The sequence below is a fragment of the Anas platyrhynchos genome, chromosome 15 (assembly GCF_047663525.1).
Source record: "Anas platyrhynchos isolate ZD024472 breed Pekin duck chromosome 15, IASCAAS_PekinDuck_T2T, whole genome shotgun sequence".
NCBI classification, from domain to species: Eukaryota; Metazoa; Chordata; class Aves; order Anseriformes; family Anatidae; genus Anas; species Anas platyrhynchos.
The window spans coordinates 18,791,570-18,804,933 of record NC_092601.1 but is presented as its reverse complement, the minus strand read 5'-3'; the positions used below and the strand labels follow the sequence as shown (position 1 = coordinate 18,804,933).

At 57.2% G+C, this 13,364-nt stretch overlaps 1 protein-coding gene across 2 annotated transcripts in view; it reads left to right on the top strand.

The window, feature by feature from the left end:
* Window positions 1-12,017: 12,017 nt before the first annotated feature.
* Window positions 12,018-13,364, top strand: part of PKD1 (polycystin 1, transient receptor potential channel interacting) — an 84,448-nt gene continuing 83,101 nt past the window's right edge. For both annotated transcript variants that reach the window (XM_038186835.2, XM_038186834.2), the window contains exon 1: window positions 12,018-12,605. In XM_038186835.2, the coding sequence (XP_038042763.2) occupies window positions 12,331-12,605 (275 nt within the window). In that variant the 5' untranslated portion in view covers window positions 12,018-12,330. The remainder of the gene's footprint in view (window positions 12,606-13,364) is intronic.

Sequence of the window (13,364 nt, the reverse complement as noted above, 5' to 3'; positions counted from 1 at the left end):
GAGCCGTGCCCGGTGCCCCCCGCGATGCACAGCGGGGGCTGAGTGCGGCCCCCCGGCAGGGCAGGGCTGGGGGTCGCTCCCCACATCCCCCCCCACATCCCTCAGCAGGCGCAGAGCCGGCCGCAGGTGGGCATTTGGGTGATGCAGGCACGGAGCAGACACCGCGGGCAGGTCCCGTGCGGGGAGTTTTGGGGTGCGAGGGGGGCGCGGAGCGGGGCAGGGGCTGGCACAGCACGGCCCGGGGGGCGCACGGGGCACAGGGGGCTGAGGCACGGGCCGGCGGGGGCTGCTGCTACTGGGGGGGGAACTCGCATTGTCCCCAGTCTGTCTCAGCAACTGGTTTCAGCGAGCAACACTTTGCATCTTTCTTTCTGACTGCAAATGAAGTGTCACCTGAGGCAATTGCAATGCTCTCAACTGAAATAAATGTCTTTAGCTATGTGACATATTTCCAGTGGCGCGGTCTTATCCTTCCTGGAAAAGGAGGCTTGAGCAGTCATATCGAAGCAAGAGTGGAAAATAAATCTCTCTGGTGAGAAGCCAGGCAGGCACACAATGAAGATGTAAATAAGTAACAGCACTTGCACAAGACCGGGAGGAGCTGATGGCCAAAACAAAGGGGCTCAGGCAGGCTGGGAAAGCTGGAACCAAAGCCAGAGTCCAGATGCCCACCACGGTGATGCCAAAATGTTGCTCGTGCTGTGGCCAGGATGAGCTTTTCCCTTTGCTTCCCCAGGAGTGGGCACAGGAGCAGAGCTGCACAGATGGATGAGGGTACCCCCATCCCCCAAGGCTCCTCTCCTCCCCTCCTGGGCACACAACACCTGCCCCTGCTGACGTTTCCATGTCTGTGCCGGAATAGCTCTGCCAGGGGCATTTAAACCTGATGTTAATCCATCTCCCAGTGGGGGAAAAGCAGAGAGCAGAGCTCTGGCTGCTTCCCCCATGGATGAGGGAGACAAGCTGGGGTCAGGAGCTCTTGTGCCTGGGTTCTGGGCAAGATCCCACTTCTCCCCCCCTGAGCCTCCTGCACGGCTGGAGGAGCTCTGGGCTCCCACACACAGGACCAGAGAAAAAGCTTTCACGGCAGAGGCTTATCCACCTCATCTCGCTTTCTTCCTCCTGATGATCCATCTGGGAGATGGAAGACCTGACTTGTCAGAGCAGACTTGATGCCAAGGTTTTGCTCTATAATCTGATTTTCCAGGACAGCTGCAGTCAATAGAGGCCGAGGCCTTGGAGCAAAGTGCAATGCTGGAGCCATCTATGGGTCTGTCGGATTTTTAGCGTGTCCCTGTGCAGTGACAAAGCTGGCATGGAGCACTTCCCTGCCTGGGAAAGGGGGTGTGCAGCCCCCAGCACCCTCGGGGCAGCCTCCCGGGAGACCAGCGCTGCTGACGCACGAGGACTTTGCTTTTCCCCCTGCTCTCAGCCACAGCTGATGGTGATGGAAATCTTGAAGAGCCTCGTGCTCACGAGCAAACAAAGCCAGCTGCTTATCACGGCCGCATCAGAGCAACACTGTACGAGGATGGCCCCTTATCGAGGGCGGCAGCAGGGAAGCGTGCTGCTTGCTGCTGCCCTTATCAAAGGTCGCGTGCTGCAGAGCTGCCAGCGGGGCTGATCCCGCTGCCCCCAGCCCCAGGGCTCAGCCTTGTGCAGTGCCACAAGCACTCAAAGCAGCACGGCCACGGGAGAAGCACCTCCAGCAAGTTTCTCTCCTTCAGAAAATGTGTGTGAAGAGGCACAGCCTGCTCACAGATCTCAGTCATGCCTGGAAATGTTGTTCCCCGTATAGTTACAGGAACTAATCAGATAACTGCAGCTGAAATAAGGGGAATGTATTTGCTAAAAATAGATTAATGGAACAACACACGCCTGGAGATACGGCGTGCCTTGGGGAAGCAGGACTGCGGGATCTGGCAGGGATCTGAACAGGGCCAGCAGCGATGGTGGCTATTTGCTACTCTGGTATACCTACGCCTGAGCAGATTTGTTTTTAAAGGCAGAAAATCAGCTCATCCCCATCAGGGCTGCTAGCCGAGGAGGCTGTTTGTGGCACTGCATTTTGGGTGTTTCTGTCCGCCTTGGGCAATGCACACACACATCCCCATGGCAGGGCCTGCCTGTCCAAGGAGTTATGAACGAGCTCATTAAGGATGGCACCTGCTTTCTGCTCAGCCTCCCCCACCTGGGGACAGAGCTCTGCGCAGAGCTGGAGACATGAAGATTGGGGCTGGGGCTGGGCACCGGCTCTGACCAGCTGTTCTGCACGAACACTGCACTTTGGGGGTTTAAATCTAGCTGCTTTCTCCGAGATGGAAATTTGCAGGGTTCTCTGTGTGCCAGAAGCTGCACGCTGTGCTCGTAGCCAAGCGAGAGATTTCAGCAGGAGGCCAGCCCTCCTTCCTCCCGCCGGCCCAAGCTGCTCCGTCCCTGGCTCGTGCTGCAGCAGCTCCTGTGCTCTCCTGGCCTCAACTGCTCCTCGCCACAGCAGCAGCCCCCAGGCACTGCCCCCCTGGGCAGGGACACCCGCCTTGTCCTCACCAGCATCTGCCGATGCCTTTCCCAACAGCCCGAGCCTGCTGCTCTCTCTCCTACTTTGTTGCCGGCTCAGGCGGAGCGGAGTTGTGTCTGCAGCAGGAAGGCTGCAAGGACGAGCTATTCCCATCGGAGACGATGTCAGCTGCACTGTCTTGGAAGACATTCATCTTCTTTGCCTGGTGCCCTGGCAGCTGCAGGAGAGCCGGTGCAGGCTCTTTCCATGCTCTGCTCGTAGCACAGCTCAGCCTGCTCTGCTCTCACCTATTGCAGTGCCTCCAGCCAAGGTTACGGGGACTCCCCCCCCAGTCCCTTGTAAACCCGGTGTCCCTTCTCGCTTTCTCTACTGCTACAGATCATTTGCCGAGGGCAAACAGCTCTGACTCTAAAGTCTTAGAGGTGTTGTTTAGAAAGGACCTGAAGGCATGGACAGCACCTGGACGGGAGGTGCAGGCAGACAGAGGTGACACCGCGGTGCCAGGGCCAACACATCAGGCACGGTGCTGTCCATGCAGGCGTGACAGAGCCTGGGCAATACACCAGGAGCTCAGCCTCGTGTTGTGCACAAGCACACAGACCTCCACCAGCTGTCAGACAGCTGGGACACCCTCCTTCAGGAGCACCTCTGCCTCCAGAGCAGTGCCCATTCACAAGAGGCACGGAGATGTGCTGGGAGTGGGCACAGGACACGCGTGGTGCTGGGGACCACGGCTCCTGCCACGCTGGGTGAGTCGAGCGCTTTCCCTCTGCCTGCATGGAAGGGTCCCAGCCCACACAGAGCTGAGCAGTCATTGTTCCCTTCCTCGCCACTTATTGTTCTTCCCTCCCCATTGCTCACTTACCTCTGAGCACTTCAATCTTGTTGCCTTTGTCAGTGTTGCTGGCTTTTAATTGAAATTCCTCAGACATCTTCTCATCAATGCAGCCCATCAGTTATTTTTGTGTGGGAAGCAATTGTTTTCCTTTTGCAGCTGTGAAAGTTAAATTCCAATGTTTTGCTGGGAGACTGTTTTTGTCTCTTCCCTTTCTTATATTGCCAAGTCAAGTCTTATATTGCAAACCTCCTTCCTTTGTCTGGTTATTTCGTTTTCCATCTCTTCTGCGCGCAGTCCCTCTGTTTCCATCCTTGGCTCCTTAGCTTCTCCCTGTGATCTGTCCCGAAGGGCAGCTTCCACCTGCTCTTCGCCCACCCTTCATCACCGCTGTTTCCCCGCAGAGCACACACACACCAAACCCTGGGCACCAGGAGCCTGGGAGCTCAGCCTGTTGCCCAGTCTGTGTTTCCTGGCATTCAAACCCGTAATTTATTCACGGGGCAGGTCCTGTTTAACGAGCAGCACTGCGTTGGCCTCCCCTGCCTGGCACTGCCCGAGGGCTCTGCGCTGCCTCTGCTGCTGGTGGGACCCCAAAAGGGCTGGGGTCAAAGCTGCCACCTGCCCCCCCCAGCCCTGCAAGCAGCCCCTGCAGGCTGCCAAATTAACACCTCACACACATTGCTGCTTTTGGAGCAAGTGGTGGAAGTGGCAGCAGCCCCCAAAGGGCTCAGTGGATGATGGAGCAGGTTAGACACCGTTATCCCAGCACGTGCAGCCCAGAGGCAAAGCCTGGGTGCTCCTTTGCCCACAGAAGTGCCCCATTAGCCCATGTCGCTTCTCCAAAAGGCCAAGGCAAGAGAAGAAAACATCTTTCCTGGCACTCCACGTTCAGTTGCAAGCCCCTGCCGGTGGCAGCACCAAAGGGGGCTCAGTCCCCTCCTCCCCAGGGGGGCAAGAAGCCCTCAGTGGTCCCAGCTGCCTGCCCTGGTGCCTGCACATTGGGCACAGCTTCCCCGCTGCCCCTAGGGACGGGGCACTGGCAGCCTGGGGTTACCCATACACAGCACCCAAGGCAGGAGCTGTACCTGGGGCAAGCCTGGCTGCTGCAATGAACTGCAAAACAAACCACAGCAGACACACAGAGCCCTTGCACCTGAAGGGCTCTGCTCCCTGCCATCAGGGTGCCGGGGTGCAGGGGCTGCCTCGGCAATTCCCCATGGGCATCCCCAGGGAACGGCGCTGCTGCCCCGCGCCCCCACCCGCCCCTTCTGCGCACAACAGGGTGATCGTGCCAGATCCTAATGAGCCTGGACTGGGCCGAGGCCAGGAAATTAATTTTACTTGTGCCAAGACAGAAATGAGCCAAGATTTCAGCCGGTGGAGGACTGAGCGCATGAGAGCCCTCGGCCCGGCTCTGCTCCAGCAGTCACCCACGAGAGCTTTCAAATATGATGAAGTCGGATATTCAAAAGGCCTTTGAAATGTGTCCTATGGAGAGAGAGAGGAGGCTGAGTAACAAATGCTCAGCCTCCAAAATAAAAGACACTTTCAAGCTATTTGGTATATTTTAAATGCTTTCCTGACATGCCTCAGTGACATCAAATATTTCAGAAATATCTTCTAATATCTCATCTTAAAACCATCCAAGATATTTTGTACAGAGCCATCCTGCAACGGGGAAGGGTTGGAATGTGGTTATAGTTTCAAAAGCCAGTGTGTAAACACCACACGGCGTGACCTTTATCTGCGCACTCAGCCGTTCCCAGCAGGGATGGGGTTGTGCCGGTCGGGCCAGGGCCAGCAGCAGCAGCCCAGGCTCTCGCCCTCCTCACGGGACCAGCACCTGCACTTGGCTCAGGTCCCGCTGCCGTCTCGGCTGGGGCTGTGTTCCCAGGGCCCCGGGGTGCTGCAGGGCACGCTCGGGTGCACGCTGCGTGCAGGAGCAGCAGCAGGATGCAGGGTGCGGGGATGGCCAAGGCTCGGCACCTCTGGGTGCAGGCAGCACCGTGAGCGCTGGGGGGCTGCTTATCCTCCTACATGCAGGTCAGGGAGAGGAGGGACCGAGGGGTGCTTTCTGCTGCACCATCAGCAGGACCCAGCCTCTCACCCTCAGAGGCAGAGCCCCCAGAGCTTGAGCATTTTACCCCCAAAAACTCATCTTTTGCCATCTGCAGCTCAGGCGTTACAGACCCAGAGATACCCCGGGCCAGCCACAGCTCAGCCATGTGTGCAGCGCTCTTTGGGGCCCTGTAAAATAACAAGCAGCCCTAATGAGCTAGCACGGCAGCGTGCAGAGGCTCATAAAGCTGCTGCTCCAGAGGACGAGTCAGCTGCTCAGTGCCAGGCCTGGGAAGCAGCTCCTGCTGGAGCAAGCCATCGCATCACTGCTCGCCGTGGGCTTGTCCGCGCTGTCCCCTCACCAGCAGGGGAAAAGCAGCTTCACCTCCTGCTCCTGGCTGTTGTGAGAGCTTTGTGTGAGCTGGCTGGGGCAGAGCTACATGCTAGGGAGGTGCAGGGCTGTCCCCAGGGCTCGTTCAGCCACCCGTTGGGACTAAGGGGTGGCAGGTCACCAACAAGAGGCAGGCAGCACCAGGCAGTAGTTATCAGCCCAGGAGCAACGCACCTGCAATGAGTCCTCATGGTCTGAGCTGTCAGCAGGTGGCATTGCTCCAACTAATTAATAATCTGGGCTATGAAGAAGCATCTCGGAGCTTTAATAATGTTTGTTAATGCTTTCTGAGGAAGGCTTAGCACTTCCACCCAGCAAAACTCCAGTAAGTTTGGGCAATTAGTTTTATCTTGAAGATGACAATGAGCGAGCAGCATGAGCAGCCCAGAGCCAGGCGTTGCAAGGCACCCTCAGCTCTGCAATGTAATCAGCTTCGATAGAGCCACTCAGCCGGCATCTTCTTGCCTACCATTTTCTGTGATTTTACAATTTCCTGGTTTGTTTAAAAGCGTTTCTTCTTTATTGCTGGAAACATCTTCTTCCCCAACAAAGCTAAGGGTTGTCCTGGTCCTGCAAACATTTTGTCTGCAAGCAATTTGATTTGCATTAGCTGTCCTTCTGCAATCAGAGGGACTAATCACATCTGAAAAGCTGCGCACATGTGTAAGTGATCAGGCCTGCCTGGGGAAGGCATGGAGCGAGGCACAGCCAAATGCAACCAGCTACAGCCAATTCACAGCAAAAAAAAAGCTGCTGGCAAGTGAATTCTCCAAGCTGGCTTCTCAAAAGCAATCCCATTGTGGTGCAGCGGATCCTTCCCTGCCAGCCCTTCTGAGAACAGCCTCCGGGCTGCCAGTTCCTGGCCTTCACCAGAATTCAGCAAGTCCAAAGGCTCTGAATGCACATTTCTGCCTCCGCTGGCTGCCTTCTGGCTTCAGCTTCATCAGCACTAATTAGCACAGAGAAGTTTTATTCGCATCATCGCATTAAAAGGCAATAGCTTTTGAGGAACATCTGAGTGAAAAAAAAAATAAAAATCATATTTTCCCAAGTTTTCAAATGCACAAGTGTAACTGGAAGCCTGCTGCCAAGGGAGGCTGAGGCAGAGGGCCTGCGGGAGCAGCTGCAGATGTGGTCCTGGGGGATGCCTGTGCATGGGGACGTGCTCAGCACTGCTGAGCTCCCGATTCAGTTCTGTCCTTGTGTGTAAATTACTCCATGAGAAGGGAGAGAGGGCGATGCCAGGACCAGTGGGTGTGAGTGGGGAACAAGAGGGGAGACCGCTTCCTAAGGCCCCTGCAGCAGGGAGCGAGCAGCTCCAGCCCCTCCCTGGCTTTTTACCCAGCTGAATTTGCCCCAATTACAAACACCAGCCCCAGCACTGAGATATCTCCTAATGGTGTGTGGACACCAGCATTGCTCTAACAATGAGCAGGAACAGCAGCAGTTCGGGGGAGCCGTGCTGAGGTTGGATGGGTGCTGGTCACATCCCATGGTCAGCTCCGGTGCCACTGCCCAGGGCACCTGCACCCTGCACCCGTGGCCAGCCTGAGCTCAGCAGCAGCATTCCCTGAGCTGCAAAAGCCTGGAACTTCAAAACCTATTGAGAGAGGAATCATGACATTTTGTTTGCTTTGAAAGAGCGTTGGTAAATAAAACCAGAATCGCCACCAATTAAGTTACTGAGCAGAAAGCGTTGTCACTGAAACCACTCGGCTCTGGTTTGCATTCACGCTATGTCAAATGGATGAAAATGATCAGCATGAATAAATTCACTTCCTGAGCTGAAACTGCCCACAAAACTCATCCGGAATAAGCCCAACGGGGGCATGTGCTGGCACTGCTGACTCAGCTCAGCCTCGTGCAGCTGAAAACCCCGCACAAAATGACAGCCCCGTGCCTCGCTGGCGAGCATCACCCTGAGGACAGCCGGGACAGGGGGTCCCTTTTCCAGGCACCCGAGGAGAAGCTGGGGGACACCATGGATCCCACCCAGCTGTGGGCACCGTGCTGTCAGTACAGCAGGGCCAGGCTAACACATCCTGACCTCATTTGCTGCATCCTGTGCCCAGCAAGTGCAGGTGGGCAGCTGGGAGCCCTCGGGCAGGGAGATCATGGCTAAATTCATCCCTTGTGGATTAAATATGTTTGGGATAGGGGTTGAGACGCCCCTGCTCCTCGTGGCTAAGCCAGGACTAACCACCCCACACGGTCCCAGGCTGCGAGATGCAGGCAGCAGGGACTGTCCTGGTGCTGTCCTGGGGTGTGCAGCCGTGCAGGAGGAGGCTGAGGGCAGGAGCTGGGACCTTCAGCAGTGCGGTGTCACTGATAGGGACAGACAGGGTGTCTGTCTGTCTGAGCTCCCTTTGCATCTGGCTGTAGTGCGCATCTGCTCGTGGGGCCTTGCAGGTTTTTTTCACTTTTTTTTTTTTTTTTTTTTTTTTAAGCGACGATGAAGGCTGCGAGGAGGGCAGCCCGGCGGTACTAGAGGGCGCCACGCGTTCACAAACCAAACCCAGCCGAGGAGTAACTGCAGCGCAGAGCTCCAGCCCGGAGGATGCTTTTTTTTGGGGGGGAGCCCACTCTCGGCTCACCCAGGGGGTGCTTCGCGCCCCCCACAGCTCTCAGCAGGGCTGAGCCACGCAGGAGACACCCAGGCTGGGATTTATTGCACCAACACTATGGAGGTGGTGAGTTCCTTGCTTTTAATTTTCAGCCCTATCCAAAAGGTGCCAAGAGGAGCAGCTGGTGCCAGGGAATGTCTGTCACAGGTCTCAGCATCACCGCACCAAGGCACAGGACCAGCAGTTATGGCTCATGATATGAAGTCAGCTAAAGAGCCCTGTAAAAGAAGAACAAATGTAGATCAGCGGTGGCAAGTGTGATATAACAGAGGATAACAGCTCAGCTGTCCTCTCCCCCCGGCCTTCTAGGCAAGCAGAAGTATTGTGTCTGGATGAAAGGCAGTGGAGCATGAGGTTGGCTGCAGTCATCTGGTCGTGGATAGCAGCTGGGGAGCGCTTTGCTGGCAGGCAAAGCAGGAGCCAGGCCTGGGGGGCAGGAGATGACTTTTCTGGGGGTCGCTGCAGGTTGCCCCGTGCAGGACTGGCTGTAACACTTGTGCAAACGTGTGTGGAACACAGCCCCAAAGCAACAACCTGCAGGGATGGAGGCAGCTCCCTCCCCCTGCAGAAATGGAAATCTTCATCTCCTCGGAGGTACTTGTCCCAGGTAAAGGCGAATGGGAAGCTCTTACCCCATGGACATCTACTGAGGGCAAGCTGTGCAAGCAGGGAAATAATGGCAAAATGAGCAACGTGGCCATACATTAGCACAGCTGCCCTCCAAAGGGCCCGAAGGCTGTGACAAGAGGGGCAGAAGTTTAGGAGGAGGCTATTTTCCTGCTTTCTTTGAACCACAGCCAAGGTATGGCATTTGTGTGCTGCTGCTGGGGTCTCGGGGCCGTCGGTGCCACCGCAGACATCTGGGGAGCTTTGGGCTCTGGCTGGAGGCAGCGGGGACAATCCCAGCTGGCCGCAGCCCCGTCACGTTCTGCTGACCACAGCGTGTCTGCTGCTGTGCTGGGTGCGTTCAGCCCGCATTGCTGGTGGGACAGGGAGAATTAACACCCTCTGAGTTGGGTTTTAATTCTACTTCGAGTAAACAGTATTGAGAAACTCGCCATCCTCCTGCCAGGAGGAGGGACCAGAAGAATCCCGTCCCCACCAGAAGCCCTTCCCCGCCTCGCAGTGAGCAACAGCCTCCCGGCCCCCGAGTACATTTTCCACTTCCATCATTTTCCGCAGTCTGCGTTTTAAAATCCATCCCAGCTCAGCAATGAGACCTTCCTCCAAGATCAAAAATTATGGTTCAATGTGAACAAATTGTTGTCTTGCAACTTGATCAGGATTTGCTGTCTCTTTTCCCACTCACTCAATTATTTCCTTGTTTGCTGCCCTCATTACAGCTTGGCAGCCCCAGTGTTTGGGGGAGAGCCCTTAACCTCATTATATCCGCTGGATTACATTAGTGATCTAATCTGCTGACATTTTCTCCTCGCTGTTATCTTAAGAAATATGGACATCAGTGCAGAAGATTAGGGAAGAAAAACAGAAAGCAATTTACAATTGAGGGAGCGGAAATAAATACATGGTAGTCACATGAGGAAGTAGTAACCGCTGAGCTATTTTGGGCACAATACATCACGCAGAAGACGATGTGTCTTTACAGTAGATTTCAAGTCCAAAAGGCACAAAATGTTTTCAGAAAGTAAATTCTCACATACATTAAGCACCATGCCAAGGAGTGAAATCAGACACTGTCAGGCTTCTTATTTAAGGCTCGTACAGCATTTGGGCGAGGAAATGCAGAACCCCAGCTAATACAATCTACTGTCACTCCTCTGCTTTTGACAGGATGACACACACACCTCCAGCCAAGCAGGCACTGATGGGCTTTGTTGGGTCCAGACTATACCCACAGGTAGAGCAGAGGGGCAGCAAGCAGCTCTGCAGGCACAAAGCTTCACAGCCCTCAGCGGGCGTACGCCAGGGCTCACAGGTCAGTCCCTAGAGAAGAAGGACAGCAGTGGTAGCAGGCTCAGGCTCACATCACCCCAAACAATTGTTCTGGTTCCCTGTTGCTCACACCGTTCAGATGCTCGGACAGCCAGCGCCTCTCTCTCCCACCCCTTCTGTTGTGGTTGCTCCTCGGAAAGCTCCCAGGAAGATTTCCTGAGCCCCAGAGCTGACAGAGCCCCACCGACACAACGCCTGCTGTAGTGTCAGGATGGCAGCCCCCCAGTACACTCGCTGCCCGGCTGCTGGAGAGCACAGGGTGGTGACAGAGCCCCCCAGCAAGCGGGCAGCCCCCACAGGGCAGGAGGCTCTGGGAGGACGCCAGCCTCGCTGCGCTTTGCAGGCAGCTTTGGACAAGAACAAAGGGCCTTTTGCCTGGGCAGCTGGCTGGTGGAGGGGTGCGACACCTCTCCAGGTGAGTGACTGCCTGTCACCCATCCAGCCCCTCTCCCTGAGAGCAGGATTTCTTAGATGGCAATTGCTGCCGCAGCTGTGATTGCACAGACTTGGCTTCAGCTGCGGCTTCAGCTGTGCACGCGGGCGGTCCCAGGGGCTCCTGTGGGCACGCTCGCATGCTTGGCAGCAGGGCTGAGCTGTGATTTCCTGTGCTGAACTTCAATGTTAGGTATAAATATTTTAAAAGGTACAAAGGGCCGCAAGAAGTAATGTAGTTGCATTAAAAAAAAAAAAAAAAAAAAAAAAAAAAAAGTTTATAGGCAAAATGCTCTTGTTCTTATTTAGTAAAACCCCTGCTGAAAGTCTTGTCCAGATCTGCAAGTCTTCCAAGGAGAAAGTGTCTTTGGCTGGCACTTCATACATGAGCTCGGTAGCACCTGGCTCTGGGGGATGTGCAGGACTTTTTGCACCACCTTTGGGTCCAAGCCCCTCAAATTTCCCTACCCCAGCCTCTTGGCCTGTGGGGGCAGACCCTTGCCCACTGCTTCCCCCCAGGCTCCTCTGCCTTTCCCAGCAGCCTGGTGCCACGCTGCGAGCCATCCCTGCTGGGCAGGAGCTGATGGCTCTGGTCTCCAAAGCGATGCGGCACTGGAGATGGCGAGCAGTTCAAAAGCAATCATTTCTTCCATTCCAGGTGTTATCTGACCATCCGTCCATCCTCCTCGGCTGATGGCTGGGGCCACGCTTTGCACACACACACACACACAAGCAGCACTGGAAGCCCAATGTCCCCATTACAGCACCGGGCAGCGCCTGCCCCCACCTCTCCACCCCCCCCCAGTTTTACCAATTTTACCAATTTTACCACCGTGCCCTAGGTGTGTAACACGCACCCTGCAGCCCGGCCAGGATGCAAAACCACCAAATTGTGACCCCTCAGCACCGTGCACAGCCGGGGGGGCAGGCGACCCCCGTGCTGCCCTCGGGGGGAGGCAGAGCTGCCCGGGGGGGGCCCGGGGGTGCCGAAGGGAAGCAGGGAACGGGGGCTCCGTGCCCGGGGCTGGCCCTGCTGGGTGTAGGGGGGGCAGTGGCTGCAGCACCCCCGTACCCCGCAGCTCCCCCCCCCAGCTCCCCGCAGCTCCCGGCGGCGCCGGGGCCGGGCGGGGCGGGGGCGGGCGGCGGGGCTGGAGCGGCGCCGGGTTTCCGCCGGGCGGGAGGCGGAGCGGGAGGCGGCGGGGCCGCGGCCCGGGCGGAGCAGCGCGGCACAGCCGAGCCGAGCCGAGCCGAGCCGGGCGGTGCCGGGCCGGGGCTGTCAGCAGCAGGGGAGAACCCAGCGGGGGCCGGGCCGGGCCGGGCCCCGCGGTGGGAGCCAGCGCAGCCCTGCGGGGAGGCCGCTATGCCCGGGGGGTGCTGAGCCGGGCGGAGCGGGACCGGGACGAAGCGGGACAGCGAGGAGAGGAGCGAAGCAAAGCTCGGCCAGGCCCGGGCCGGGCCGGGCCGGGCTGGGCCGGGGGAGCGGCGGTGCGGGGCCATGCCATGCCCGTAGGGAGAGATGCCTTTTGGAAATGGAGACACTGGATCACAGCGCAAACATGGCGTCCCCGCGGCGCGGCTGCCCCTCTCGGGCTGGTGCCTGCTCTGCTCCCTGCTGTGCGGGGGGCTGGCGGCCGGCAGGACCCCCCCCACCCCACCCCCGGCCCCCTCCTGCCAGCCCTGCGCCGCCGACTGTACCTGCACCGACGGCCGGCCCGGCGCCGCCTGCATCGCCAACTGCTCGGCACGGGGGCTGCAGCGCCCCCCAGGAGCCCCCCCGGCCGCCACGGCCCTGTGAGTACCGCGGGGGGACGGCACCGGGGCACCCCGGGGAATTTGGGCCCGGCTGCGGTGCTGGGGGGCGAGGGGGGGACGGGTGCTGGGAGCCCCCGCATGCACCTGGGGGTGTGCGGCCAGGGGCTGGTCGCATCTAATGTGGACGCCCCCCAAGTGCTGGTGGCCCTTTGGGGCGAGTGAGGCCCTCCCGGAGCCCCCCCCGGGTGGTGGGGAGCAGAGATGCCCGTGGGGATATCCAGGGGAGCCGGGGGTGTTTGTGGTGCTGGGGGCTGTGAGATGGAGGGGAATGGTAGGGGAGAGCTGTGGCATGAAATGAGCAGCTGGATGTGGCTTAAAGGTTGTGCTCGAATTAAGTTTAAAGGACTCGGTTCAGAAGTTCAAATGAAAATGCTATGATAAAAGTGCGAGAAGGGGGTGACCGCTGTGCTTGTGTCCTGGTACTGACTGGGAACACCAGCCCCAAAGGTGTGTGTCTTGGAGGGGTGTTGGAGCGCTCAGTATGCACAGTCCCTTCAATATATACTGTGTGATGTGAAAAACAGCAAGGGGAAAAGTTGTGGGGTTTGTTTCTTTTCTTTTTTTTTCTTTTTTTTTTCTTCAATCTAAATTTGCTCTATATATGGAGTAACTTTCCTCTTCTTGAGGACGCAAAAGCTTTGAGTGATTCATGTCGGAAAGATGACGTAGGGTCCGGCATGATGGAAGAATCTCCCTTGAACTAATTTCTGCTGGTATTTCAATAAGTTTAAGGTCTGC